The sequence below is a fragment of the Takifugu rubripes genome, chromosome 9 (assembly GCF_901000725.2).
Source record: "Takifugu rubripes chromosome 9, fTakRub1.2, whole genome shotgun sequence".
Classification (NCBI taxonomy): domain Eukaryota; kingdom Metazoa; phylum Chordata; class Actinopteri; order Tetraodontiformes; family Tetraodontidae; genus Takifugu; species Takifugu rubripes.
In genome coordinates, this window is record NC_042293.1 from 10,526,440 (window position 1) to 10,552,250 (window position 25,811).

Sequence of the window (25,811 nt, forward strand, 5' to 3'; positions counted from 1 at the left end):
CTCTTGGCTCTGAGGGGCCACCGCTTTATTACCCCCCAAGCCTTTTTCCTTCTCCTTCAGATCAAAGGGGCAAAATCAAAGCTGCTCCAGAGGACAAACTTGGATTTGAGAAGTATTTGAGAGGGTTTGTTCCTCACCGTCCTGTGCAACAGTGGGGCTCGTACCATTAAATGTGACGCACAGAGCTCCTCTAAGAGCAACCAGGCCTGCTGGAAGCCCCCAGATGTTGCTGGGGCCACTTTTTGCACATCTTTCGCCCTCTGCCTGGCGAGCGCTGGGTGCTGTTCTGGAAAACCATCAGTCAGGCTCCTGGGGAGATATTTAATCTTTTCCTGCTCACAGTTGCTTCAGCGCAGCAGATGTAAATTTGGGTTTAAATGGAAATCAGACCGACCGGAGAACTGAGGGTTTGGACCTGGCATCACCTACTAGCAGCTGTAGACACGTTCTGAGGGCCTGGACACTAGAAGTGTTGGAGGATTTTCACAAATAATTGACAATAATCATCGTTTGGTATGAGCAGGCTGATGTTACTCAAAATAACAGGCTCGTCCTCACAGTGAGCAGCCGGGCTGAGAAATGCAAACTGAACTGGTCAGTTCTCGCTACGTACTGGTTGTATGGTCATGGCTGGGGAATCCTCACAAAGATAGAAATATATAGGTGTGTGTTTGAGTCCCTGATAATGTCAGCTCAGGATGAGGCAGATGAGGCGAGGTGTCGGCCTCCAATCCCATCTTCGTGACCTTTGACCCTTCACTGAGGCAGCTCGTCTGGGAGCTTTTACCAGCCAATGCAGCAGCTCGCGGCGCCGCTGTGCGTTTCAGTACGCATTAAGACTCAAGCAGCCACGAAGAACAAACCGGATGAGTCCCGAGAGGCACGACGATGGGCTGAATGACAATTGACTGCCTGTCAGCGCTCATCTCCGTCAGCTGGCAGGCGGCAGCCGTCATGACGCATGAGGACACAGTGAGGAGATCCAGCCACTCTCATTCACTCTCGCTCTCATTCACTTCTGTCCCACTAATTAACTTTCATCGTCAGGGATTAAGACTCTCACCACTGAGAGGGGAAGCCGATTCAGCCTGTTGCTGCGAAACACCGACTGTTCAGTTGTCACCGCCCAACGTCTTATTTAAACACCCGCGGCTCCTGACACTGCCCAGGGGTAACAGGGAGGCCGTGAATGTGCCGCTCACATCGGATTTGCCATGTTGCTCATAGCAACGCTGCGGTGAACCTGTCCAGATACCTCCAAATGTGATAGTTTGGCTTTTCCTTCGCATATGTGCTGTTCGGGGTCATCTTGGAGGCGCAGTGACATCATCAACAAGCTTAAAAACATAGAACGCTAACGCCAAAGGTTAAACTTGTCACCCCGTGAGGGCTTTTATTAGTCTTTTCTTTGTGTTTCTGCCGATGTTCCGCCACGAGGAGCTCCAGAACGTCTTTATAACACTCGCTGGTGGAGGGCCTGCAGTGAAGAGCAGAGGATAATAGTGTGGCGCTGCACATGAAACAGCGCCTGGTCAAAAAGCAAAGCACTCCATATCTCGCAGGAGTAAATTTAATGGCCATCGGTGGCTCTCGGCTCTTGACCCTCTCCGGGAGGCTCCGCGTTAGTCACTCTCCAGCGCGTTCCAATTGAAACTCAGCCAGACCGACGGCAGATGAGGTTTCAACATCCACTGAAACGCCTGAATGAGAGCAGCACAGCAGCTTCAGCAGGTCATTAAATGGGCGACTCTCCGCCGATAGCGGAGGCCGAAGCGCCATCAAGCTGTCGTTCTGCTGCAGGTTTCACCTCTCAAACACTCAACTTCAGTTCCAGTCAATCATCTCCTTATTCCATCACAGCCAAAGTGCGACGGGGTCAAGTGCTTCTGCCGGGGTCAAAGATAACGATCTGCTGTCATTAAAATGGAAATGTTACTCATGCAATGTGTCTGCGTATCTTAAACTGCCGTTTGGCTTCAAAAACAAGGAAATCTCGTTGGAAATTTTGCTTTTGCCCTTTTTTGACGTGACTACAGCTTTTAAGACTGATTTAATATGTTTCTGTCTGTAAGGATGGCGTTTAGATAACAATCTTGTGACTGCTGCTGACGCTCTCTGATCCTTCCCACTGCAGCCAGTCTGATTAAGTTATTACTGGACATCACTGTCTCCTCAGGACCTGAAGCTCTGCACCTTGTTGCAAATGCTGCTGCTGCCACCTAGCGGTAGAAGATAGACTTACCCCATATCAGCAACACTCCTTTCAGTTATTTTAGTCACCAAAAATACACAGAAACTTTATAAAAGGGTGGAAATAGTGTATTAAAATGGCAGCCATCATCACCATCATCATCACATGATTGTTAGAGTATTTTTTTAAAGCAGCTACTAAACATTGTGATATGAAATACTTTATAAAGCAGCTTTGGTGATCATTGTATGTACACTCTTGCATATATAAAAGTGGTGAAAACATTTAAATATTATCAAAAGTGATTTGATTTGTTTAAAAAGGTGAGACTATTGCACTGGCGCGAGGCGAGGCCAGGAGTGGCCAGCTGTTTTCAGGGTTTTCTGCGCCTGGGGAGGGAAGGAAATTTAGTTTCTGAACTGCATGGGAACAAAAAGCATGTGCAAATGTGCAGTAGGAGAGCTAACAGCTTACTTGGTGATCACACAGCTGGGGCCCATGTTTGAACCAGCTCTCATCTCCAAAGCCACAGCACACTGGAAACAACAGGCAAATTAGGCTGAAAATTCACCGATTGTCAGTAGCAACAGCACATAAAATGCAACAAATGTTGCCTTTGAAACACACTGCACTTCTCTCATCCATTTTTAGCTACTTTGAGTGAGTCAGCATCCTTTTACCCTCGTTTCCACGTCGGTCCAGGATCCATCTGTCTGATCGCCGCTGGCAGGTTTGTTTTCTGAAGATTTTCTTTTGCGGCTGCAGTTAAAATGGGAACAGAAAAACAGTGAATGCATCATGGCAAACATCTGGCACATCTGCTGCTGCTAACTGGCTGCTGGGCCATACCTGGGAGCTGTGGCGAGCTCCTGCTTCAGCGTCTCAATGTCAGTAAACTGGACAGCCTGTCCTCCGCCTCTGGTTCTGATCACATCACCCTGAAAGAAAAGGGCCGAACTTGTCCTGTGAGGGAATTGTTAAAAAAAAAAAAAAAAGAAGACATTTTTTCACAAAAGTGACAAGTTACCTTGATTAGTTTGGTCGCAATCTCGCCGTCAGATGCAACTTCCTGGTGCGTCAGCACATATCTGTCGCACTTGGACAGGACCTTCTCGTTGGGTGCCGACACATGGATGGCATTCGGGATGACCGGCTGCAGAACGGTACCCAGGTCCATGTTGAAGGAAGGCTTGTGGTCCACCCACTTCTCCCCCCCGGCGGAGCGGGAGCGACGATGCAGCGGCCGCACCGGCGTTGACGTCTGCAGAACAGACAAAACATCACACTCCACTCGTGAGATGCGACCATAGGTGCCACCTTCAGTCCTCGACACCTACGGGGGCAGGAGACGGGGAGGCCGAGCGCTTCACGGGGAGGCGCTCCTCTCTGGAAGGACGCGTGGGTTGCGTCTGCCGAGGTGGAGGATCGGGGCGACCTCGGGTCTTGCTCTCCGTCACAATGGCCTTGAGCTGCTTCAGCTTCTCGTCTTTCACCAGGAGCTTGTTCTGCATTTCCATCTGCATGACGTTAACGCGCCTGCCCTGTACGTGGAGACGGCGGCGATGAGGACCCGACCGTGGATTAATCTACACCGACAGGCGGCGCTTTGACTCACGCATTCTTTCTCCCACTTGAGGTGCGTGTCTGTGACCGCCCCATGCAGGCGCTGCTCCATGCGCCTCTTGTCGGACAGCTCCCGCTGCAGCCTCTGCGCTCTGGTCTCCAGCTCGCTCTGCATTGAGCGCTTGTCGTCCTCGTAGATTTTTGTTGTTTTCTGCAGGATGTCAATCTGAAACAGAACATTACAGCTGTTTTATAAGAAAAGCAACATCACACCTTTCATCCAGGGATGAAATGGTGATTTCTTTTTGTTTCGCACCTTATGTTCGTACATCTTCGTCCTCTTCTCCAGGCGCTCGATCTCCGACTTGTTGTTCTGGATGATTCTGTCCTTCTCCGACAGTTTATCGTTATGTTCCTGAACAGCATTTCCCGTGGCAGCTTGGTTGCTGTCCAGTTGCTGAAGCATGGACTTCAGCGTGTTGGCTTAAACACAGAGGAGAGAACGAGCAGGATTTCAACACTTTTTCAGCTTCTTCCCATCTAAAAGCCAAGAGCCGTGATCGTGTACCTGCTCTGCTGTACTCGTCAAACATCGTCTGTCTGATCCTGTGTCTGTGCTGCAGAGCTTCGATCAGCCTGGGCAGGGTGACGTCATCGCGGGGGTCAGTCAGCTCACAGGAGGGCAGAGGTGGGAGGTTCTGCAGCAGAGGCCTTATAGCAGACGCCACATCTAAGAAAAGAGACCAACTCAGCTGCTGTTTTTATTTTTGCAGCAGGATCAAAAACGATCCCACGTACAGAAACCACTGTAAAGAAAACATTCGAACCAACCGAGATCAGTTTACATGAGAAACGTCAACAATCTGTTTTGGAATGCTTTAGTTTCGAATAAAAACAACAGTTTTCGATTCAATTAGCTAGTTTCATTTTTGGGAGCGGTGCAGCTGTAACGCCTCAGCAACATGTTTGAGAGGAATAACTTGCCTTTATCCACTGGACCACCGCGCTCCTCAAGTCTGCGAGAGAGTTCCTCCTTAAATGCTTGGTTTCTATGGCGACGGCCTGGCGTGAAGCCACAGATCGGCCTGTCCACCGGCCGAGCTACTTCCACCTCCTGGGTCATCTCTGCAAACCGCATCACCAGCTGAGGAAGAGGAGCGCGTCTCACGTGATACCCAAACAGCCGACGGGGATTTTTTGATTTGGGGGGAACTCACCAGCGTTTCCTCGTAGTCTTCAGCCTTGGGATTGACACACACAACCATTCTGACTTTGCCCTCTCCATCAAAGTAGTTCTTGAAGACATGGGTGAGTTTGGAGTCTCTGTACGGGACCATCTGTCAAACAGAACCTCTGTTAGCTGCGTTGCTGATCAGTAGCTTCGACAGTGTCCCACAGCTGTCATCCATACCCTGCTGGTGCCGTACTTCTGGTTCTCTCTAAGTACTTCGATGCAGGTGCGCAGAGTCAGCAAAGACTGATTAATGTTGCCTGTGAGATACAAAATTAGCTATAATTACACTTAATCGTCAATGAGGTAAAAAAAGTGGGTTTTTCGAACCAACCTGCTTCACGTATGCGCGTTCCTTCTGCCCCAGTCCTCCCAGTTCGCTCACTCCCAGCCAGATCCACCAAGCACAGCTGACTCACGGCCACCTGGCTTTTATCCTGTCGGGCAACATCAGAGGATATCAGAAGTTGCTGTTCGCATCAACTTGAATTGAAAAGCTGCAGAGAGATGCGTTTACAGCTTCAGCCAACCTGCAGAACGTTGTCGCCGTCGGCATCAAGAGGAGCCTGAACCAGTTTGATCATGAAGACGCTGTGGGAGCGACTGGACTCTCTGTTCAGGCAGGTGTTCGCAACCTTCCTTTTCTTCTGACCTGCAGAACACAGTAGATACACAGATCTCTTTAAAATGTGGCAATTCCTCAAAAACAGGTCTAACCTTTGGAAGAACACACCAGATCTGCTCAGAGAGAAGATTAACAGCTGTCATTTCCTGGCCAAAGCTGACCCGGAGGCCAGCAGTGCCAAGTCAGTCACATCAACAATCATCCTTGCAGAGTTTTCTTTCCGTCCTCTTGGACTTTAGCCTGAATGCAACATTCCAAGAGTCGCTCTTCTGACCTACCTTTCCAGAACACTTGAAATGCCTCCTGAGCAGATTTGACCTCCACCTCCATGCAGCCAGCCACGTACATGTTGTGATTCTGATCCTCTCGGAGAAGTCTGGACTGAGGCGGTCTAGATGGAGAACATTCCACGGTTAATCAGGCGTATGCAAGTATTTAAGCAGGTGGGGAATCAGTGGGGATGGGAAAAGAATGGAAACGCTGCATTGGAGGAAGCGCGGCATAGGCAACAGACATTGAGGAGCTTCTACAAAACAGACAAATGGAAGATAAAGAACGATTGAATATTTTAGGACTGGATCACAGCGGTACATGCTGCCCAAAAGCACAAGTTATAAAAATGATTTGAGAGTAATCAACTTGTGAGACTGATTTGAAACTAGAAGAGTTTTAAAGGGGAACTCTTGAAAGCTAAAAACTGTTAGCAACAGTCTAGACTTAGAGGGGGAGTCTAAATCACTGGAGCCACTAGTTTGATGTAAAAGTATCCACTGGTCACATACATGAACTCAGTGTTCTGGCGCATAGGTGTGCCGCCACCATTCCACCTATCAAAAAGAAAAGAAATAGATCAACCTTGAAGCGACACTGACAGACCTTTAAATGTGAGTCTTTCGTTTTTGGTATTTCCTAGATATGAAACACAATTTTTAAAGAGTTGACCTCTTTAAAAATTGTGACATTGTTCAGATCCTTATGGGCTTGACTGTTTTAAACTCACTTTGGTTTGATTGCATCCTCCTGCGTTTCCTCCAGGAGATCGTAGATGTAGTTGTTGTAGATTTCAATGTAGGAGACGAAAATGCTGTAGCCGCTGTCCTCGTCCACACCATCCGCCTTCCAGGCCTCCTCGGGCGTAATCATGTCAGCAATTTCAGGATCCAGCTTTTGTCTAAAATGATTAATCATTTAACTCTGACCAACTCCTGTGATCGGCAGCACTGAGACACTGGTAGTTCAGCGGTATTACTTGGAGGATGGCGTTTTAGGAAAAGTCTGGTTGTTATCCCGTCTTTGGCGTTCCAGCAAAGCATCGACCTCACTCTGGATCTCCATTCCATTCTTGTCATCTGACTTAAAAATCTGAAAAAAATAAGTGTACACAAAAGTCTCAAATAGATTATTCAGTTTTTTCAAGATTTTCCCCCCTAAAAGTCGATGTCCTTACAAATCTTTTGGCCTGGTAAGCTCCTATACTGTTAAAGATCATGTCAAGTGCGCGGGGGAGAAGTCCGCCCTGTCCCGGAGACCCCGTCATTGTGAAGGTCTTCCCGCTGCCAGTGACCCCATAGGTGAAGAGCAAACCTGCCACAATCACACAGAGAAGTCAACTGCTGAACCTGAGCATGAAATGAAAATGATGATTTCACCACGTTACAAGACAAAAACACCAAAGTTTTGAGATTTTTTCTCTGAAATACAACTTCTTTCCTGTCAAGGTACGAAACCCCCAAATACTCACATTGGGCCCTGCGGCTGGCAACACATTTAGGGGTGCATGTGGGACAGGCCCCAACACCCTCCCCGTGACCACAAAGAAAGAAATGACCAGCTTCATTCTTACCGTTTTTTCCATGAATGAGGTCATCGACAAGAACTTTGGCCACATCTTGAAACAGCTCCATCTGAGACGTTGAAACGCCAAAGACTTTTTGGAAGGAATACTGTGTCTGAGAAGAGAATACATATGTAAAACATCCCCCTCTTGGTACACCGACATGAGCAACCTTGCCCATGGTCGCTATTCTCGGTACCTCTCTGAACTCCCCATTCCGGGTTGTTTTGAAGCCTTCGGGGGGGTGCAGCTGGATGGTCGAGCCACTGATCACCTCGATGCAGCATTCTCGGTCTTCTACACTCAGAGGTCGCACACGGCAGTATACCTGAGGACAGATTTAAAAACACATGGCAGTTATTTATACCCGAGGGCCCGTGTTATCGAGCAGCTGCCCTTTCATTGTCCTGATTTTAGAAAAACCATCCAGGACTATTCACACCGATTTGTACAAAACGTCCTTGTTTTGCTTCGTCTGTTTATAACTCTCCGACAACTTACCCCAACTGGGTCTTTCTGGCTGTTAGGAGGCTTTTTAGGAGGAGGCCTGCGAGGTGTTTTACCCTTCCTGGGGGAATAAATGGTCCATTGTTAGCGCTACCTTTCTAGCTACCGCGGCTAACAACAAAATGAAAGTAATCGATTGTTCCCAAGACCACTCAAAGGTAGTTTAACATTAAAACGTGAGTTTAATAAAGCAATACTTACGCTGGCCTGGTCATTTTGACTGGCGCCTCTTATTAAAGTAAACACGGATAAACCGACTACAATTTTGAACTTTCCCTCCGCAACACGAGCCGACGACCGCCAATAAGATCGCGGAGTATGAGTCACCGGTCACGCCTTCCTCTCTTCCTTTTCTGGAGGATTGTTGTCAATCGGCATTACCGCCACCTACTGGACCGGAATGCACACTATTTTTCTTTTTAGTACCATTTATTCGCAAAAACCATAATGCATCTTCAATATTGCCATCTTTCATTCAATAATACGTCGCTTACTATTATCATTATTACTTTATTTGAAGAAACAGTGACACCTACCGTCCACATGTTGTATCACTGGCCTTACACAACATTAAACGTTGCATGCGCACGTGCAGCTGTAGGTTATGCAAACAGGGACATTTATTCTCTAACTCTGTTGCTATAAACACTGGCAGTCGCAGGTAAGCCTTTGCATTGTGTGTATTAATACTTGCGGCGTATATATTTCGCGTTACATCTTCAGAGTTCCTCTCACTCCTTTAGTTTCAGAATGAAAAATAAACCGAACAAGTCAAATGCATCAGCGTCAACAGAGAGAGTGACGAAAAGATCCGACAGCTCCTCATCGACGCTCTCTAAAAAGCTTAAGAGCAAAACAGAATCATGGAAGCAAGGTGTGTACTGATGCCTCAGCGTCCTTTCACACAAAAACACTTTCGCCATGCTGTTTTATTTGGTCACAGAACCTCCGAAGCCTGTAGCTGCCCAGAGGAGTGTCCATGGAAGTATCGTGCACTACATTTACCAGAATACACTGGGGCAGAGCCCGCACTCACACATGAGACAGGTAGAGGATTTGTGCACAAATTGACGGAATGTACAAGAAATTACTGCAACGAGAGGGGGAAAAAATAACGTTTACATTAATACTAATCTTTGACAGTCATTTATGCAGATTTTACCTCTTTGCCACTTGGCAATGTCAACGTTTAAGGAAAAACCCAAATAAGATTGCGACATAATTGTCATGATAGTTGATTTTGAGTTTAATCTGAAACTAATTTAATTTAATTCAGTGTCTCCAGGAGCCGTTTGTTCGCTCGTTATCCTCTTATCATTTCCACGGTGCCGCCAGCCCCTTCGACCGCAGGGTCACCTGTCTGGAGTGGCACCCCACCCATCCCACCACTCTGGCAGCAGGGTCCAAGGGTGGAGATTTGTATCTTTGGGACTTCAAGGTGCCCACCAAGATGAACTTTGTGCAAGGGGTGAGTTTGTGTGTGTGGCAGAGAAAAGATCATTTCAGAACCCTGCATCTCTTTGCTTTCTGACCGATCTAAACTTCTCTGCACAGAACGGAGCTGGAGATTTTATCGGGGGAATGAAATTCTGTCCGATGGATCTTTCTAAAATCTATGTGGCTTCTGGTGAGGGCAGATTGAGCCTGCAGAGCTTCGAGGGTCATACGTCCACTGTGCTGGCTACAACTGCAGACTGCGGCCACGACTACCACAATGTTTGGTGAGGGGACAAAAAGATGCAACAGACAAACATGTTCAGTAAATCAGTATAGAGACTATTTTTTAGCAGTTAGGTTCAGAGTTGAGCAAGAGGGAACCGTTATTAAGAACATATTGATTTGTGGTTTGCAATTAAAAATGAATCATTTGATAGAAGACACAAACAAACATGGAATTTTGGAAATTAATCATGTAAAATAAACGTTTCGATAAATTCCATTGAGGTATTACTGAATATTTCAGTATAAACCTCCTCTGTTCACGTTAGCGTGGAACTACAAGTGTGTTTAGTTGAAGATCTAATTGTCATTTTTCTCTGTTTTCTTGCAGTTTTTGGTTCTGCTGCGTTGACGTGTCAGTAAGCAGGCAGATGTTAGTGACCGGAGACAACGTGGGACAGCTGCTGCTGCTGAGTTTGGATGGTCAAAAGGTCGTCCTCCTTCCATGATTTGCCCCCTTTTTTTTGCTGGGGATTAAAGTTCTGCTCCCCTCATGCCTCTTATTCTCTGACATAAATGTCATTTATTTCACATTTCTCGCTTTGTTTTCATAGATTTTCAGCGACAAGTTGCACAGAGCCAAAGTGACCCACGCCGAGTTCAGTTCACGCTGTGATTGGTTGTTGGCCACAGCTTCAGTCGACCACACAGTCAAACTTTGGGATCTAAGAAACATTAAAGACAAGAAAAGTTTTGTCCATGACCTTCCTCACGAGAAAGCCGTCAACTCAGGTAGACGCTACTTTACGTCCAGCTTTTAAAGGACATTTAAACACTGGTTAAACACTGTTTAAATTCTGAGAGCGTGACCTTTGGCCTCGTGTGTCTCAGCCTATTTCAACCCACTCGACTGCTCCAAGTTACTGACCACAGATCAGTACGATCAGATCCGCGTCTACTCATCCTCCGACTGGTCCCAGCCTCAACACATCATCCAGCATCCTCACAGGCAGTATCAGCATCTCACACCCATCAAGGTCTGTCGTATATAGCAGTGAATTGGTAATAGACAACGACACGGGTGTTATTACAAAGCTACAATGTAGTTTGGCTTGGGTTTATTCTTTCAAGGCCACGTGGCACCCAGTCTACGACCTGATTGTGGCTGGCCGCTACCCCGATGACCGCGTTTGCCCCGGAGATGAGAAGACTGTTGATATCTATGACTCCAACACAGCAGAACTTGTTTTTCAGCTACAGGATCCCACAGGATCAGGGATCAAATCTGTAAGTATGTTTTAAATATTCTAACATAGCTAAACCTGTTTGACTTCCAGCTGCTCCCAACACTTACTGTCTGCTTTTTTTCCCCCAAGAAAACTTAATAAATCATGAGCAATTAGTTGACTGGAGATTCTATTTGCCCCTGAGTGTGAGTGTATGAGTGAATGGGGTGTGCAGGTCCTGCCCTGGCAACCATTGACCATTGGATGGAGCTAAACTGCCATTAACACATCCTAATTATTTGTTCACAGATCAATAAATTTAATTCTCTGGGTGATGCGATTGGCTCTGGGATGGGTGAGTAACTCGGAGGTATCGTGATCATCCGTCAGCATCTGGTGCAGAGGAGGGGGAGGACATGAGATTAATGCAGTTTCCTGTTGACCTGCAGGTGTGTCAGTGTTGATTTGGGACAGAAACGAGTCCCTGTTCAACGATCAACACGAAGAGGAAGAAACATCAACGTCGACAGACAGTTCAAGAAGCCAGAGGAGGAGCGTGCAGCGCTCTGGCCGAGGCAGAGCAGCTTCCACGGCGGGTGGAAAGCTAATGAAGAAAAAACTAGCTTCTCTGGAAGAGACCGGGACCAAAAGTAAAACCACAGGCGGCACGAAAGAAAAACAAACACAGAGGAGAAAAAAGACATGAGAGAGCCGAGAAACCATCTGTTTGTATTCGTTTTACTGTCAGAAAAATTGAAACGTTCAAAAATGTTCCTGTTTCTTATAAAAAACCAACAAAATGTTTTCTAATTTTCTACTAAACTTGAATAAAACATGCATAACTGAAGGAGTTGTTGTACAACCCTTTCCCTCCATTTGATTTGGCGCAGTCGCGTTAATCTATTCCAGAGTGGCAGCATGTGACTCATGCGTAGCTGAAGAGATAACTTCCACGCAGCTCATGGACCGTGACGTTGGCCAGCTGCAGCAGCACCTCACCCCAGGCCTGCCGCTCCTCTCCGTCCTGTTGCTGGCCCTGCAGGGCTGAGTAAACCAAACTCAGGACAACACGGTCGAACTGAGGAGGAGGCAGCGACCTGCTCCTCTGACTGTGCAGCATGCTCGCCATCTGCATCATGGAGCTCGGAGTTCTTGGTATGTTATCGTTGATCTGGGACAGGAAAGCCCGCCCCGACCGCATGGATGCCAGCTCCTGATCAAGCAGAAGGACGTTGTTGTCCTGGTCCAGCTCTAACCCTCCCAGCAAGATCTGAGCACAGAAAAAGTGAAACAGGACCTCAGCTCCTCTGCCAGCCAAACGACACAAGAAGAATTCAAATAAATACCTCAAACATCAGCTTTGCGTCAGATTGTTTTCCCCAAGTCACAGTTGGTCTTGCAGCCACATGTCTAGTAGATAATACTTTTTTTAAAAAAAAAAAGAACAAAAAATCCAAACATTTAAAACACACCTTATTGACATTAAATACCTGTTTTTTGAGACTGCATCTTGAACAGCGCATGCGCTTCACATTCATCGCAAATGACACCATTGATACTCACCCTGCAGCATTTGCTGAAACAGAAAGAGAGTGGCCAGAAAGTAAACATTTAGTTCTGTTTTCATGAGCATTCTACCCTTTTTCCTCAGAGCTTTCTTTTCTGATCCTCTTCACCTCTCCTCCGTCTCTCTTGTGAACCCAGGCAGAGGCAGCTCAGCCTAGGACTGCCCTGCATTTTTTACCTTGGAAAAAGGGAACAAAAGCCAGTTGGCTGTAAGAGAGGAGACGGCAGTAATTTAAAATCCTTTGTGCTCACAGAAATCAGATCGTGAACTTAAAAGGTTTAAAGTTCACAGAGGCATAAGCGTAAGTTCCCTGACATTTCTAACCTGTATGAACATGAGTTTCTAATGAAACATTAAATAAGTTGGGAAACTTTCCAAATATGTTCATTCTGTACCAATACGCAGCAATGCTACAAAACCCTTAACATAGCAGAACACTTTTTAAAATCATTCTCAATATCTTAGACTGCTCACAGTATTTCTTGCTTGCTATGCAAAATTTGATAATATGCGTTCCACAACCCTTTTTCTTTTGGTCCATTGTAGTCTTTTTGGTAAAGAATAATAATGAACCATTAAACATGAGGGTTGATTAAAATAATGGAATTCTATTCACTTTTTATCTGGTTGTAACTATGAATTAAATCGAATAACGGCTGCAGTGAAACCGTTCTCCACATGGGGGCAGTAGTTCAAAACAGCGTCACTTATTGGGGCGGGGGGAAGTTTATTTACTTCCGGTGGAGAGGTCAGTCTTTTCTGATTTAGTTGTGGGGGGGAAAAAGGTAAGCAAGTTTAGAAACTTGGAAGTTTAACGTGTTACACTAGTGTGCGTCATTTACAGTTTTTTTCATATCAAATGCATGACATATTATGAGAGTTTTATTTACTTGTGGCATCGTTGGCCACTTAGCAGCTGTGAGAGCTAATGTTAGCGGATCCTTAGCGTAAAACTGCCAAATAGGGTCGATGTTATTATAAACTCAGTTTGTTATTAGGCTCACTGCTGATACTATATACTGCTATACGCTATGGCGAGTCTGTTCAAATATCACCAAGGAATTTGACTTAATTTTCCTTCCAATGGATTTAGTAATGCACTGTGGATTACAGGATGCATCTCTCCCGGTTATAGATTGATTGGGATCTGTGTGTGATCGTTGTTGTTGTTCAGGTGAGCAGCAAAGATGGATTCCACTGAGGAGCGGGGTCTCAGTGTTGGGGGCTCTGTGGGCGAGGAAAACTACTTTCTGGGCTACACTTTCACTGACCGTTCCCACTCCAGCCGTGTGGTGAAGAGCATCATGGACCTCTGCCTGGAGGGTGGATTGTTCGCTGATGTCACCATCACAGTGGACGGCAAAGAGTTTCATCTCCACCGGCTGGTGCTCTCGGCCCAGAGCAGTTTTTTCCGCTCCATGTTCACGTCCAACCTGAAAGAGTGCCACAACCGCACCATTGAGCTGAAGGATGTCAGCGCCACTGTCTTCCAGCTTCTGGTGGACTACATCTACCACGGTACGATTAAACTCCGGGTGGAGGAGCTGCAAGACACCTACGAGATGGCAGATATGTACCAGCTGACCGCACTGTTCGAGGAATGCTCACGCTTCCTCTCACGGACCGTAGAGGTCAAAAACTGCCTGCAGGTAAACTCTCATTTGTTGTAAAGGCAATAACGAAGTAGCATCAGATGGATAAATGATTTTTCGTACACAGGTGATGTGGCTGGCAGACAGACACAGTGACCAGGAGTTGTACACTGCAGCCAAACACTGTGCTAAGATCCACTTGGCCCAGCTACATCAGACAGAAGAATTCCTGAATTTGCCCCTCTGCCTGCTATTAGACATAATCAAAGGTCTCGTATATTTTCTCCCTGCAGCTTTTTCTTAAAATTTCAAATGAATTTACATATATGAAAATAATACTGTGTGAAAGGACAATCACTGTTTTTATTTCTGTAATTGTTCTATGTACAAAAGTGTGGTCGTTCTGATTTAATCAGGAGTCAAACAGATTGTGGCCACTTTGTTCAAGGAATTAAGAGACCAGCTTGTGCATTCTTTCTGTCTGGTTCGATGTCGCTGCAACTGTAACACCTCCAATAAACGTTGTGGCCAAAATATTTCTGTATTTTAAGTGTAGGTGGATATATAATCTGCCTGTTATGTGTGTTTCTGTCTAGATGGTGTTCCGACCTCCCAGAATCCAACAGTAGCCATAGAGTCGTGGATAAATCACAACAAGGTGGAAAGAGAAGAGTTTTCTTCCATTCTCCAAGAAAACCTCAAGGTAAGTTTTTCTTCAAATTAAAAAATAAAAGATCATGTTGTCCTTTTTCCTCTCATTGAGTCCTGATGCGTCTCTCATGAACAGGAGATTGGTGAGAACGTTCACATCTACCTGATCGGTAAAGAAGAGACGCGGACCCACTCCCTGGCCGTGTCCCTCCACTGTGACGAGGACGACGCGATCAGCGTGAGCGGCCAGAACAGTTTGTGCCATCAGATCACTGCAGCCTGTAAACATGGCGGGGACCTGTACGTTGTGGGGGGGTCCATCCCCCGCCGCATGTGGAAATGCAACATGCACACCATGGACTGGGAGCGCTGCGCCCCGCTGCCCAGAGACCGCCTCCACCACACCATGGTCTCTGTCTCCTCTGAGGATGCCATTTACTCTCTAGGGGGGAAAACGCTGCAGGACACGCTCTCTAACGCCGTCATTTACTACACAGTGAAGGACAACATGTGGACAGAGACCAGCCAGCTGGACACGGCTGTGTCCGGGGCCGCAGGCGTTAACCTGGGAGGCACCATCTATCTCCTGGGAGGAGAAGAAAACGACATGGACTTTTTCACCAAACCGTCTCGACTGATTCAGTGCTTTGACACTGCTTCCCAGAAGTGCCAAATCAAGCCGTATATGCTGCCGTTCGCCGGCTGCATGCACGCTGCCGTGCACATGGACGTGATCTTTATCGTGGCAGAGGGAGACTCCCTGGTGTGCTACAACCCTCTGCTGGAGAGCTTCACCCGCTTGCGCTTCCCTGAGGTGTGGAGCTGCGTTCCTTCTCTGTGGAAGGTGGCCAGCTGTAACGGCTGCATTTACGTCTTCAGGGACAAATGCAAGAAAGGCGACGCAAACACGTTAAAGTTTAACCCGGCCACATCGGTGGTGTCGGTTATCAGAGGCATAAAAATCCTCCTCACAAACTGGCAGTTTGTTTTGGCCTAAAATATTTGCCGGACGTCCACAAACGGGCCCACAAACGCACCACTGACTGTCGGATAAGCGCGACGTCACTGCTCAAACGTCCAGTGACGAGTACGGCTCTAAATGTATTTATTCAGCTGGTTTGTGTGTCAAACATTCCACTCTGACTTCATCACCAGACCAGCGTGACATCAGCCCAGTGCTCTGTGTTAGCTTGTGTTACACTCTGCAACATTGTGCATCTCTTAGCTGAGACGTTTGTGATGATATTGTTACAATGTTGTTTTCTCGTGGTCTATTTTATTCTACCAGTGTAAAAGATTAAATGTTCATGTGATCGAATCAAATCATATAGAGATGGTAAATTGTAAGTCACAAGTGTTCATGAACAAAACAGGGACTTTTTTTATGTACAGTTTTAAATATATCGTCACTGTTACACACATCACACTTTTAAATATATCTCTACTTTTTGGTGCATATAAAGATCCCTACCTTCCTGCCCCGTTTATCTCCGGTTTGGTGACGTCTCTCATGAATGGCGAGGTGAAAGGTGCCGGTTGTGTCCTTGGTGGAGGCAAAGGGGAGTTGAAGGAGAGAAAGCTGCTACACAAGAGGCCAAATCTTTGATCCCATTGATGTGTTTCAGGAGGCTGTGCAGCTGAAACCCAAACCCAGTTACATGTCAGACTTTGTGAACTATTCTAAGCATCAGTTGCTGACGCCAAGATTGAGGGGGGGCATACGTGAGCTCCCATAAGAACCGAGAGCTGCTGTGCACACAATTTGACATGCATTGCATGAATGTTGGGTGATAGAGTTTTTTATATCCCCTCCACCAGCGGTCCACTATCCCGCGTGTGTGAATCTCCCCGGAGTGTTTTTGAGCGCTCCACCGAGGTGTGATGCAGCGCCGCGTTGGATCCGCCGTGGAGGTAGATCGTGAGGAGCTGCACTGACCTTGGAGCTGCTGGCTGAGGGCAGGACAGAATTCCTGAAGGGACACATGGTCTGGATTGACAAGGCCATCTGCTGTAGCGCCAGCAGGAGGAGGAAGGTGGCGGGGGTTGGACACGATGTGCAAGGGGAGGGGGGGGTCGCAGAGAATTCCTTTCGCTGGGGTGTGGAGGGAGTAGATATTCTGGGATGTCACTGCTAGCCTTCTGCTAAGAAATGTGTTTCTTTGGCATTTTTGAAACAAAAACCTGAGGGGGAGATTTTTGAATGCTCGCCGGTGAGAGGGGATCGATGTGCGGTTAAATGGGGAAGGTATTGTTCCGTCTCCACACACGGCGGCTGGCGATCATGGTCTTGATCTATTGTGGTCTTCCTTTGGTGGATCCAGTTTCCTCTCGGTCTCAGCACAGCCGGAGCTGAGAGAGCGGGACCTGGTAGGCCCTCTGGCTCCCACCTCTCAGAGGATCATCTTCAAGGGATCTTCTTTGGATTTGTACTGTGCATGGCAAGGATCTGCTTTCTTGCTGCCTCACCCAAATTGCATGGCCTAAACGAATGAGTGTTTTTATGAGGCTCCTCGCACCAGAAATGGGCCAGGACCAAACCAAGCAGCAGATCGAAAAGGGCCTGAGGCTGTACCAGTCCAACCAGACGGACAAAGCCCTGCACGTCTGGACAAAAGTGCTGGAGAAGACCTCGGATCCCGGTGGGAAGTTTCGAGTGTTGGGGTGTCTGATCACAGCTCACTCGGAAATGGGAAAATATAAAGATATGCTGAAGGTAGGGGCGCCTGTGCTAATCTCTAAAGTGATGACTACGCTGTTCCTTTTAAGGGTTAATTTTAGACTTGACAGCCATGTTCTCCTTTAGGCTTCCACCATTTAAGAGCTTTTTTGTACCCGATCTCGTGTTATGCAACTGATGTGGCGTGCTTGTGGCTGAACCGCATATCTCCTCAATTTTATATGTCATCATGTCTGCCGCGGCCTGTGGTAACAGCATTTTAACATTTCTACAGTCGTAACGGAACACAGGGGGGCAAAGGTGACTGTCTTTGAGGGGTTTATGTCGATCCTGTGAGGAATGGGTTAATTTCAGGCTTGCATGCAATGCAGAGTAAATAAGTGTCCTGCAACCCGAGTATCTGCGGGGTGTCTTGTTGACATAATCGTCCGTAATCGAGCGGTGCCCACTCTATTCCACAGCTTTAATGGGGACTTGGTAGAGCTTCTGGACAGGAAGATTGCCTGTTTTCCTTTTATCCAATGTGTATTTGAATTTGAGGATTTGTCTTTTGCAGTTCGCCTTAGATCAGATTGACACGGCCAGAGAAATGGAGGACCCGGACTACCTGACGGAGGGCTACCTGAACCTGGCGCGCAGCAACGAGAAGCTGTGCGACTTCCAGAAAACGGTTTCCTACTGCAAGACCTGCTTAAACATGCAGGGCACCACCGTGAGCCTGCAGCTCAACGGCCAGGTATGTCTGAGCATGGGCAACGCCTTCCTGGGCCTCAGCGTCTTCCAGAAGGCCTTGGAGAGCTACGAGAAGGCCCTGCGCTACGCTCACAACAACGACGACAAGATGCTGGAGTGCAGAGTCTGCTGCAGCCTGGGAAACATGTACGTCACACTTAAGGTACTTCAAATAAATGAGCCGCTCCTGATTTCATCTTAAAGTCTGCTGATGCGTGAAGGCCGCTCCACCTCCGACAGTAAAGCCAGAAGAGGGCATTTAGGCTGCCCGTGTTTTCTAACCACGCTTCAGAGCTTGATAAAGCTGCAGAGCAAAGTTTAGCTCCTGTTTTGAGCAGCTTAATAATACGTTGCCTCTTTGAATCCCTCAGCTTCTGCCAACAGGTTGGTTTTAGCTCCTGTAACCGCCTCTGACGGATGCCGTGGATGCAGGTGTTTGAGTCCATACAGGCCTATCTGCTGTTAAGATGCTGCTGTTTGTGAGCACTACAGGACATCTGATGCCTTACTCATCAACGCTACTCTGCCAACAGGACTACGAGAAGGCCCTGTTCTTCCCATGTAAAGCCGCCGAGCTCGTCAACGACTACGGCAAAGGCTGGAGCCTCAAGTACCGCGCCATGAGCCAGTACCACATGTCTGTTGCCTACAGGAAATTGGAGCGCCTGCCAGACGCCATGGAATGCTGCGAGGTATTGTTTGATAACTAACGTGCTGTCGTTGCTGTCCACGGAGCAGCCCCCCCCCCCCCCCCCCCCCCCAGCTGTGCGGAGAATGTCACAGTTTTTGCTTCCTCTCTAAGTTGCCCGTCTCTCATCTCTCTGCGGCAGAGCTGGAGAGATACAGTAGATGTTGAAGGAACAGGTGCAGGCAGCAGTTGTTGTCTTGTTCCAGGCCTCAGACCTCGACAAAAATATGCTCGCAGAGCCGCTGGTTGGAAGTGTAAATGAAGGGGGCGGGGGTCTAGTCTTCACTGCCGTCTAATTATGTACCATAGGCGAAAAATAGCTTGATGTCATTTCCTGAGTGAAGAAAAATAGTAACAAGAGAGCAGGGATGCATTTCAGATGGATTACATTTGCCAAATGCATTTAGCTAAACAATTTACACATCGTGTCGTATTTAGAATACCAGAGTACAAGAGGAGTTTTAAAGGTGAAGTGTCTCACATTCCATATCACCTCTCAGTCTGCTTTATTTGGACATAGCCTGTGATGATATAACAGCACAGCATTTGTAATTCAGTAATTCAGCTCTGACTGCAGGAACAGCGTTCACTTTTTAATCCCAACGCATTCGTGCTCATTTGTGAGCTTTTGGATTTCAACAGAGAGTCAGCCAAACATTTCTCTTTTAAATAGCTGAGCAGAGATATTTAACAGTGTCTGAAGCCACTCTGCAGACTTCAGGTTCCCACTAAACGTCCGCCTGCAGAGAGAAGTTCTCTCTTGCCGGTGATCCCTTGTCGAGCCATCATGAGTGTTTATAACCTGGACATGGAGAAGCAGCAGCCTCTCGTGTGTCAGAGCTCCGGGCTGAGCCTCAGACATCTGAATTCTGTGATCTTTCTCATTATCCTCCTGGCTGAGCTGCTGATGCTGAAGAATGACTAAAACCTCAAGATGCTTGACCTCCTCCTGTAGAGGCAGCAGCTCTGGGCACTACATTAAAAATTGAAAAAGGGAATTTGAAGACATGCTTCAAAAGGTGTCAGAGACATGAAATGTTTTTAATAAAATATGTTCAGTGTCAAAACTCTTTTATTGTTGGCTCCAACAGGAGTCTATGAAGATCGCTCTGCAGCACGGCGACCGTCCTCTGCAGGCCCTGTGCTTGCTGAACTTTGCAGACATACACCGCTGCAGGCACGATGTCGATGTGAGCAACCGGGACAGATTTATCCCATGCTCTCTGTTTATGCTGAGCACGGATGTGACGTTCCTCCTCCTTCCCTCCCCCCAGAAAGCATTCCCTCGTTACGAATCTGCGCTGGCCATCATGACCGAGATCGGGAACCGTCTTGGACAAACACAAGTCTACCTGGGAGTTGCCAAGTGCTGGCTTCTGCAGAAAGAGTATGACAAGGTAGGTTGGACTGCAAGGGTGAGTGAGGGAACATGAGCCACATCATTCACCGGGACGCACGCCCACCCTGTCCGTGCATTTTTACAGGCCCTTGAATCCTTGCAGCGAGCACAGGAACTGGCGGATGGAATAGGAAACAAGGTAAATTATCTTCTGGCCACAGAACTTGCACGATCTCATGCACGAAGGTGTCACATCTCGTTGTTTTTCACTCTTTGGTGTCTGAAGCTCTGTACACTGAAGGTGCACTGCCTGAGCGAGGGCATCTATCGAAGCCAGGGGCAGCAGGCGGAGCTCCGAGAGCAGGTGGTGAAGTTCCTCCAGTGCGTGGAGGAGCTGGAGCTCTACTGCGGCATGTGTGGGGAGTCCATCGGGGACAGGGACCAAAAACTGCAGGCTTTACCCTGTTCCCACATCTTCCATCTCAAGTGCGTGCTGCCGCGGGCTGGTACTCGCTTTCTGAGTTTCCATTTTCCCCGCTGACCTACGACTGTTTCATCCTTTCAGGTGTCTCCAGACAAACGGGACTAAAGGTTGCCCAAAGTGTTTCAAGTCCTCGGTGAAACCTGGGTTTGTGTGACCGCCGACGTGATCCGCAGACGTGGAGCCTTGCAGGCGTCTCGACTGAGCTACGAGGAGCCGGCCGCGCGTGAAGAACCCGTTCAGAGTAAAAATTTGCAGCTTCCCGGCGATGGAGGCGAACTGGATCAACGTGACACGTGCTGCGGCTCTGAGGACTCGATTGTCCGTCCTTGTGTGGAGTTCCAGCTCGGCGGCAGAGTTTTATTTCATTACACAGTAAGCTGATGCAGGAGGGCTGACGTCATCTGTGTGTTGGGGAGTTTAAACGCCAGAACATTTGTCCTGTAGATGTTTTAAAATGATACAATCTTAAGAGGTATTCAGTAATCTTATCCTGGGTTTTGATTTATCACTTTTTACTCAACTGTTTTTTTAAAGCAGAACACAGAGCCAGTTCTGAATTTATTTCTTTTCATACCTGCTCTATTTATTACTGTATTCATGTACATAAGGTTCTCATGTCCATTTGTTTTGATTTATTTGAGGTGAAACGAACTAAAATCTCTTAAGCATTCAAAAACTAGGATGTCTTTACAAAACAGGTACAAGCAGCTGTTTTTCTTTTTTCTCCTTATTCATCCATATTAAGGGGCTGGATCAATGCTCGCTGTGTTCACGCCACTTCCTTTTCTGTCCATTTTTGTCCATGTTTGACTCTTAAATCTGACGTCAACGTGATCTCTCGGAGATGGCAACACACTGGGAAAGGATCTTTGACCAACCACACGCTCATATCAGTATAGCTCTATAGAGGAGACGCGTCATGTTTAATATTTAATGTATTGTTATAATTGTAGCCATATGTAAATATCAGTGTAGGGAGCTGAGCTGTCAGTGGGTGTCAGCGTTGCATGTTTTCATGCCAGTGACGAGCAGCAAGGTTGGATTATTTTAGATTATGTATCCACAGAAATGTACTTGATTTGTTTATTATAGTTCTTAATATTCAGTGGCTTTAATCATTCATATTCCTCATTTATTTGCTCTGTGGATTTGAGATGTTTTGTGATTTAGGGGGGAGGAAAAACAATTTGAAGTGTAAAATTGGTGCTATGTTTAAACCCAAGCAAACTCAAGTAATTTTGACCCTTTTTGAAACTTAAAGCGCCAGTGTGAACCTAAGCAAACCACAGTTGTGCTTTACTTCACATATAAGTCAGATATGTGTATAGATCCTGGAGCGGGTGCGCCTCCATGTTTCTACTGTAGCCTAAAGCAGGACAAAATGAACGCAAACTTTATTTAACTATAATCTTTCTTGTTGACAGCATAAAAAGCGACAATGAGCGTCTGTGAAAACAGACTGAGGGCACCGCATGTTTGCTAACATGAAGGGATGTTTGAGGACAAGGGAGTTAGTTTTTGTCATCTGTCTTCTTTCCAGTAGATGTCTCCAAAGGGAGTACGCTGAGGGAGTAGACACACACACACACACACACACCCACACACACACACAGAATGTGGTAGCTTTAAAATAGTAGAGAAGAGGCAGACCAACACATTTAGCAGCCCGAGCACTTCCTGTTTCTCAGTTTGAATCCCTTCTCTCTGCATCGTGAACGTAAACTCACCTGCAACTTTATGCGTTAGTCACTTTTATTCTGTCTTTCTCAACGACTCAACTTTAATGGTTTAAACTACCTCTGTTTTGCATCTAACCTTGTATTTTTCTAGACATGCTGACACAACCTTGACTTTGACTTAGTTTAAAGCAACTTGTGTATTGACACATTTAGTCAGTCCGTGCTACTCGCCCACAGCAATATTTTTGAAATAAAGTATTATTATTCTCTGACTTTGGTTTTGCTGACTGTTGGTGGTTGAAAGTCTATAAAAATCCTCTGTTGCTTTTTTAAACGGCAGAGGTGAATGTCAAGAGGATTTAGTGTATTAGATCAGCACAGGTGGAATGCACGGTCGACCAGTAATACCAGTTTCCCGAGGTTTTCTCACTCTGTGAGCGACAACACCTGAAGCAGGACGATTTCTTCTCGCTTTGCACCAGCTCAGATGCGATGGCGACCAGGCTCTGTGAAGATGACCTTCTCTGTCCCCAGTGCTCCGACATCTACTGCCTCCCCGTCCTCCTGCAGTGCGGCCACAACATCTGCAAAGTTTGCCTGCACAAGTTCTGGGAGCTAAAAGCTTGCCGGGAATGTCCCGTCTGCCGCGCCATCTCCATCCCAGAGAGGCCTCCCATCAACCTGGCCTTAAAGATCGCAGCCGAGGAGTACCAGGGGCAACGGACTAGTAGAGACCAAGGCATCTGCCTTTTACATGAGCATAAGCTGACGATCTTCTGCCAGAACGACGAAGAGCCTATCTGTCTGGTGTGCCAAACCTCAAAGCGGCATAAAGTTCACGAGTGTTGTCCGGTGGTGGAGGCCTCTCGGCAGAAAAAGGTGAGTTAAAATGTAAAAAGAGAAAGAATCACAGCGAACTCATCTGTGAGGGCAAAGATCAACAGCATACCGACGTAACATGATGAAACCTGTCATCGCCTTTCAGAAAGAGATGGCTGCTCTGCTGGAGACGCTGAAGAAACAGCTCAGAAAGCTCAACAAGACTAAGGAGGAGTGGGAGGAAACCAGAACTTATATTCAGGTACATTTTTCAGCAGAGACGCTAAGAAGATTCCCAGGAATTCACTGTTGTCACTGATAACAAACCCAAGAGTTTCATTTATCCGGCTCTACGTTCCTCCTCAGAATCAAGCCGCTGAAAACGAGGAAGCAATCCGGGAGGAATTTGACAAGTTGCACAAATTTCTGGTGGAGGAAGAGAGACATCGGCTGAAGGTGCTCAGGCAGGAAGAGGAGGTTAAGAAGCAGGTGATGTCTGAGAAGCTGAAGACCCTCACGGAGGAGATCCAGAACCTCTCGGCCAACGTCGGTGACATTGAGATGGCCCTCAAAGAAAAGGATTTGCCATTTTTAATGGTATTATTATTTTTGCTGTTAACAGCCACACTGTTAACCTGTTGTTTTAAAGGTTGCTCATTCTCTCTTTTCGTTCTTTAGGGTTACAAGCAGACAAAGAAAAGGTGAGCAAGCATCTCACTGGCAAGTCAAGTTAAACTCCCACTGTGCAAAAGTGCATCCAAGCCCTTCAGTCTTGCACCAGTGTTGTCGTCTGCAACCACAGTCTGACTGCACAGTAGCCAAACAGCCAGAGGCTGAGAACAGACAACAGAAAATCTCTTTAAAATTGCATTCACAAAGAGTCTTTGGGGTTCTCTGAACGTCGGGAGGATGGGGGGATTTATTCCTTCATGGCTGCTGACACCGGAGGGTGTTTGAGATGCTCGCTGAGAAGCAGAAATTGTCTCTGTGTTTCAGGGCCAAGTGCAATATTCACGAGCCAGAGTGCATACGAGACATCCTCATCAACTCCGCAAAGCATCTCGGATCGCTGAAGTTTGGAGTCTGGAATAAGATGGCTACACATGTGAAATGTGGTGAGTGGACAAGTGCGTTGAACTGATAAACAAGACAAGGTTCACCATCGTGTGTTCACATCTGGACATTTCACATCTCCTTTCAGTTCCTTTTGTTCTGGATCCAAACACAGCTCAGTCCAACCTAGAGTTTTCCGAGGAGTTAACCCGTGTGCAATACTGCAGAAAACGGTTGCTACCTGACAATCCCGAACGATGCACTAGCCGCGTGTGTGTGCTGGGAGCCACTGGTTTCACATCTGGGAAGCACAGCTGGACTGTGGACGTGGGCCAAGGCCAAGACTGGTACATCGGAGCAGCTGGAGAGTCCATCAAGAGAAAGAACGCAGTCTTCCTCAACCCGACGGAGGGTTTCTGGGTGATCGGCCTGTGCAACGGGGACACCTTCTGGGCTCAGACCTCGCCTCGCGTCAAGCTGGTGCTGAAACAGAAACCAGGGAGGATTACTGTAAAACTGGACTTTGATAAAGGGAAGGTCGTTTTTATCAACGCTGAGGATTCTACAACAATACACACATTCAATGACAGATTTGTGGAGAAGATATACCCATATTTCTCACCTGGACTGTATAAAGACGGAAAAAGCTCCAGTCCGCTAACAGTTTGTCCTCGGAAAATAACAGTTAATGTGGAGTAGACAGTAGAATAATAATCAGAAGATTGATCCAGAAGTCAGTAACTCATCTCATGGTCTCAGTGTAACAAGTAACAAACAAAAATCTTCGGGAGAGTAAATGTTGCTTGTGTCATAAACTGAAAGACTTTGGACATTCCAGAGAATAATCACAATTTTTCAGTGAAAACTTAAGTCCTTCATTTATGTGTGGTTCTGTGTGGGTGGATTTTCCCCCTTGGTTTTAAAGCTATTTTTAAACTCAACTGTGTTAGTACTGAGGTGTGGTGCTTTAAATAGAGCATAAACTGGCGGTTTGATCTTATTATTTTCTTTAGTGTCATTGCTAAAGCAGCAATGACACTAAATAGCATTTTATTTTGAAACTAACTACCACAAAGCGGTGACCACTTAACATTGGATCAACGGTCTGTGGACCGAAGAGAAGATAAAATGCTACAGAAATTGCACTTTTAAAGGACGTAGTTTGGCAACGACATGTTTCTATCAACCAACTGACTAAATTCTTCGGCTGGATTAATTATCGCAGTAATTATTCGACACGGTATTGGGGTTCTATACGTTGGTTTACGACTATAAACAATAGTTTACGGCACCGAGACGGTAGGTTCGATAGAAATGTGCACCTTTAAAATTAAAAGGCGCGTATTTTTGCTTTCATTTCACAAGTAATCTGAAATACAACTTTTGAAAAATAAAACTTGAACCGCCATGAATAAAATCATGGTGGCTTGTCAGCTGACAGCAACATCCGCTGCGAGATTTCAAAATAAAACCTGTCGGAGAAAAAAAAAAAGCTGCAATTGCTACTAATAACTAATGTTAATACCAATAGTAACTACAAATATTTCTGCAAACAATCCACTGTTCCAGTACGGTGTCAATACAGATGAAGAATGGTCTTTTTCACTTGAACATTAAAAGCAAAGAAAAGAAGTTAGGGCAAATTTTCAATAAATTTTGAATTTTGGAAGCATAGTAAACCTTTTAAGCTGATG

General features: G+C 46.6%; 6 protein-coding genes and 1 non-coding gene across 13 annotated transcripts; 4 read left to right on the forward strand and 3 right to left on the reverse strand.

Moving 5' to 3' along the window:
* Nucleotides 1–2,301: 2,301 nt before the first annotated feature.
* Nucleotides 2,302–8,601, reverse strand: LOC101074187 (kinesin-like protein KIF23). Of its 3 annotated transcripts, XM_029841451.1 has the most exons (24): nt 8,488–8,558; nt 8,153–8,338; nt 7,946–8,012; nt 7,644–7,772; nt 7,454–7,559; nt 7,058–7,194; nt 6,860–6,972; nt 6,611–6,781; nt 6,393–6,437; nt 5,889–6,001; nt 5,516–5,637; nt 5,320–5,422; nt 5,166–5,245; nt 4,972–5,091; nt 4,739–4,898; nt 4,323–4,484; nt 4,071–4,237; nt 3,807–3,980; nt 3,529–3,732; nt 3,219–3,452; nt 3,041–3,129; nt 2,872–2,950; nt 2,666–2,727; nt 2,302–2,580 (listed from the first exon to the last, which is right to left on the reverse strand). In XM_029841451.1, exons 2-24 carry the CDS (start codon nt 8,164–8,166, stop codon nt 2,565–2,567), a joined length of 2,667 nt encoding a protein of 888 aa, XP_029697311.1. In that variant the 5' UTR covers nt 8,167–8,338; nt 8,488–8,558; the 3' UTR covers nt 2,302–2,564. The 3 variants fall into 3 exon arrangements, with proteins under 3 accessions (XP_029697311.1, XP_011605714.1, XP_011605716.1); XM_011607412.2 differs by lacking the exon at nt 8,153–8,338 and having other exon boundaries at nt 8,488–8,601; XM_011607414.2 differs by lacking the exons at nt 6,393–6,437; nt 8,153–8,338 and having other exon boundaries at nt 8,488–8,601.
* Nucleotides 5,724–5,820, reverse strand: LOC115251150 (Z30 small nucleolar RNA). The gene has a single exon (XR_003889705.1). It is a non-coding gene; the product is annotated as a Z30 small nucleolar RNA (small nucleolar RNA).
* ddb2 (damage-specific DNA binding protein 2) lies at nt 8,511–11,684 on the forward strand. Of its 3 annotated transcripts, none has more exons than XM_003967583.3 (11): nt 8,511–8,612; nt 8,695–8,825; nt 8,895–8,998; nt 9,228–9,419; nt 9,506–9,672; nt 10,002–10,101; nt 10,225–10,402; nt 10,502–10,647; nt 10,742–10,897; nt 11,146–11,191; nt 11,286–11,683. In XM_003967583.3, exons 1-11 carry the CDS (start codon nt 8,533–8,535, stop codon nt 11,540–11,542), a joined length of 1,557 nt encoding a protein of 518 aa, XP_003967632.2. In that variant the 5' UTR covers nt 8,511–8,532; the 3' UTR covers nt 11,543–11,683. The 3 variants fall into 3 exon arrangements, with proteins under 3 accessions (XP_003967632.2, XP_011605712.1, XP_029697312.1); XM_011607410.2 differs by having other exon boundaries at nt 9,237–9,419; XM_029841452.1 differs by lacking the exons at nt 8,511–8,612; nt 8,895–8,998 and having other exon boundaries at nt 8,700–8,825; nt 11,286–11,684.
* On the reverse strand, nt 11,555–12,966 carry LOC105416929 (protein FAM180B). 3 transcript variants are annotated; one of them, XM_029841453.1, is made up of 3 exons: nt 12,475–12,966; nt 12,183–12,259; nt 11,555–12,106 (listed from the first exon to the last, which is right to left on the reverse strand). In XM_029841453.1, exons 2-3 carry the CDS (start codon nt 12,189–12,191, stop codon nt 11,762–11,764), a joined length of 354 nt encoding a protein of 117 aa, XP_029697313.1. In that variant the 5' UTR covers nt 12,192–12,259; nt 12,475–12,966; the 3' UTR covers nt 11,555–11,761. The 3 variants fall into 3 exon arrangements, with proteins under 3 accessions (XP_029697313.1, XP_011605717.1, XP_029697314.1); XM_011607415.2 differs by having other exon boundaries at nt 12,400–12,966; XM_029841454.1 differs by having other exon boundaries at nt 12,183–12,246; nt 12,327–12,966.
* Nucleotides 12,967–13,121: 155 nt separating this feature from the next.
* Nucleotides 13,122–16,108, forward strand: kbtbd4 (kelch repeat and BTB (POZ) domain containing 4). Its single transcript, XM_003967463.3, has 5 exons — nt 13,122–13,188; nt 13,578–14,052; nt 14,123–14,264; nt 14,592–14,698; nt 14,783–16,108. The coding sequence occupies exons 2-5, from the start codon at nt 13,591–13,593 to the stop codon at nt 15,641–15,643; spliced, it is 1,572 nt and encodes a 523-aa protein (XP_003967512.1). The 5' UTR covers nt 13,122–13,188; nt 13,578–13,590; the 3' UTR covers nt 15,644–16,108.
* Nucleotides 16,109–16,711: 603 nt separating this feature from the next.
* Nucleotides 16,712–22,517, forward strand: rapsn (receptor-associated protein of the synapse, 43kD). Its single transcript, XM_003967465.3, has 8 exons — nt 16,712–17,359; nt 17,880–18,218; nt 18,589–18,747; nt 19,835–19,933; nt 20,018–20,140; nt 20,228–20,281; nt 20,369–20,568; nt 20,648–22,517. The coding sequence occupies exons 1-8, from the start codon at nt 17,135–17,137 to the stop codon at nt 20,718–20,720; spliced, it is 1,272 nt and encodes a 423-aa protein (XP_003967514.2). The 5' UTR covers nt 16,712–17,134; the 3' UTR covers nt 20,721–22,517.
* Nucleotides 22,518–22,526: 9 nt separating this feature from the next.
* Nucleotides 22,527–25,784, forward strand: LOC101074635 (zinc-binding protein A33-like). Its single transcript, XM_003967584.3, has 6 exons — nt 22,527–23,124; nt 23,231–23,326; nt 23,431–23,661; nt 23,743–23,765; nt 24,061–24,179; nt 24,266–25,784. The coding sequence occupies exons 1-6, from the start codon at nt 22,738–22,740 to the stop codon at nt 24,814–24,816; spliced, it is 1,407 nt and encodes a 468-aa protein (XP_003967633.1). The 5' UTR covers nt 22,527–22,737; the 3' UTR covers nt 24,817–25,784.
* Nucleotides 25,785–25,811: the final 27 nt, after the last annotated feature.

Excerpts from the sequence above, each read along its gene's own strand:
- ddb2 (XM_003967583.3), top strand. The coding sequence starts at position 8,533 with ATGCGCACGTGCAGCTGTAGGTTATGCAAACAGGGACATTTATTCTCT. Across the intron at positions 9,420-9,505 it reads AGATGAACTTTGTGCAAGGG|AACGGAGCTGGAGATTTTAT; the intron begins GTGAGTTTGTGT and ends TTCTCTGCACAG. Across the intron at positions 10,403-10,501 it reads CGAGAAAGCCGTCAACTCAG|CCTATTTCAACCCACTCGAC; the intron begins GTAGACGCTACT and ends CGTGTGTCTCAG.
- rapsn (XM_003967465.3), top strand. The coding sequence starts at position 17,135 with ATGAGTGTTTTTATGAGGCTCCTCGCACCAGAAATGGGCCAGGACCAA. Across the intron at positions 17,360-17,879 it reads AATATAAAGATATGCTGAAG|TTCGCCTTAGATCAGATTGA; the intron begins GTAGGGGCGCCT and ends TGTCTTTTGCAG. Across the intron at positions 19,934-20,017 it reads GCTGCAGGCACGATGTCGAT|AAAGCATTCCCTCGTTACGA; the intron begins GTGAGCAACCGG and ends CCCTCCCCCCAG.
- LOC101074187 (XM_011607412.2), bottom strand. The coding sequence starts at position 8,534 with ATGCAACGTTTAATGTTGTGTAAGGCCAGTGATACAACATGTGGACG. Across the intron at positions 8,013-8,487 it reads AGTGATACAACATGTGGACG|GAAGGGTAAAACACCTCGCA; the intron begins GTAGGTGTCACT and ends TTATTCCCCCAG. Across the intron at positions 3,981-4,070 it reads CGAAGATGTACGAACATAAG|ATTGACATCCTGCAGAAAAC; the intron begins GTGCGAAACAAA and ends GTTCTGTTTCAG.
- kbtbd4 (XM_003967463.3), top strand. The coding sequence starts at position 13,591 with ATGGATTCCACTGAGGAGCGGGGTCTCAGTGTTGGGGGCTCTGTGGGC. Across the intron at positions 14,053-14,122 it reads AGGTCAAAAACTGCCTGCAG|GTGATGTGGCTGGCAGACAG; the intron begins GTAAACTCTCAT and ends TTTCGTACACAG. Across the intron at positions 14,699-14,782 it reads TTCTCCAAGAAAACCTCAAG|GAGATTGGTGAGAACGTTCA; the intron begins GTAAGTTTTTCT and ends TCTCATGAACAG.
- LOC105416929 (XM_011607415.2), bottom strand. The coding sequence starts at position 12,469 with ATGCTCATGAAAACAGAACTAAATGTTTACTTTCTGGCCACTCTCTTT. Across the intron at positions 12,260-12,399 it reads GTTTCAGCAAATGCTGCAGG|TATTATCTACTAGACATGTG; the intron begins GTGAGTATCAAT and ends TTTTAAAAAAAG. Across the intron at positions 12,107-12,182 it reads ACGCAAAGCTGATGTTTGAG|ATCTTGCTGGGAGGGTTAGA; the intron begins GTATTTATTTGA and ends TTCTGTGCTCAG.
- LOC101074635 (XM_003967584.3), top strand. The coding sequence starts at position 22,738 with ATGGCGACCAGGCTCTGTGAAGATGACCTTCTCTGTCCCCAGTGCTCC. Across the intron at positions 23,125-23,230 it reads AGGCCTCTCGGCAGAAAAAG|AAAGAGATGGCTGCTCTGCT; the intron begins GTGAGTTAAAAT and ends ATCGCCTTTCAG. Across the intron at positions 23,766-24,060 it reads TACAAGCAGACAAAGAAAAG|GGCCAAGTGCAATATTCACG; the intron begins GTGAGCAAGCAT and ends TCTGTGTTTCAG.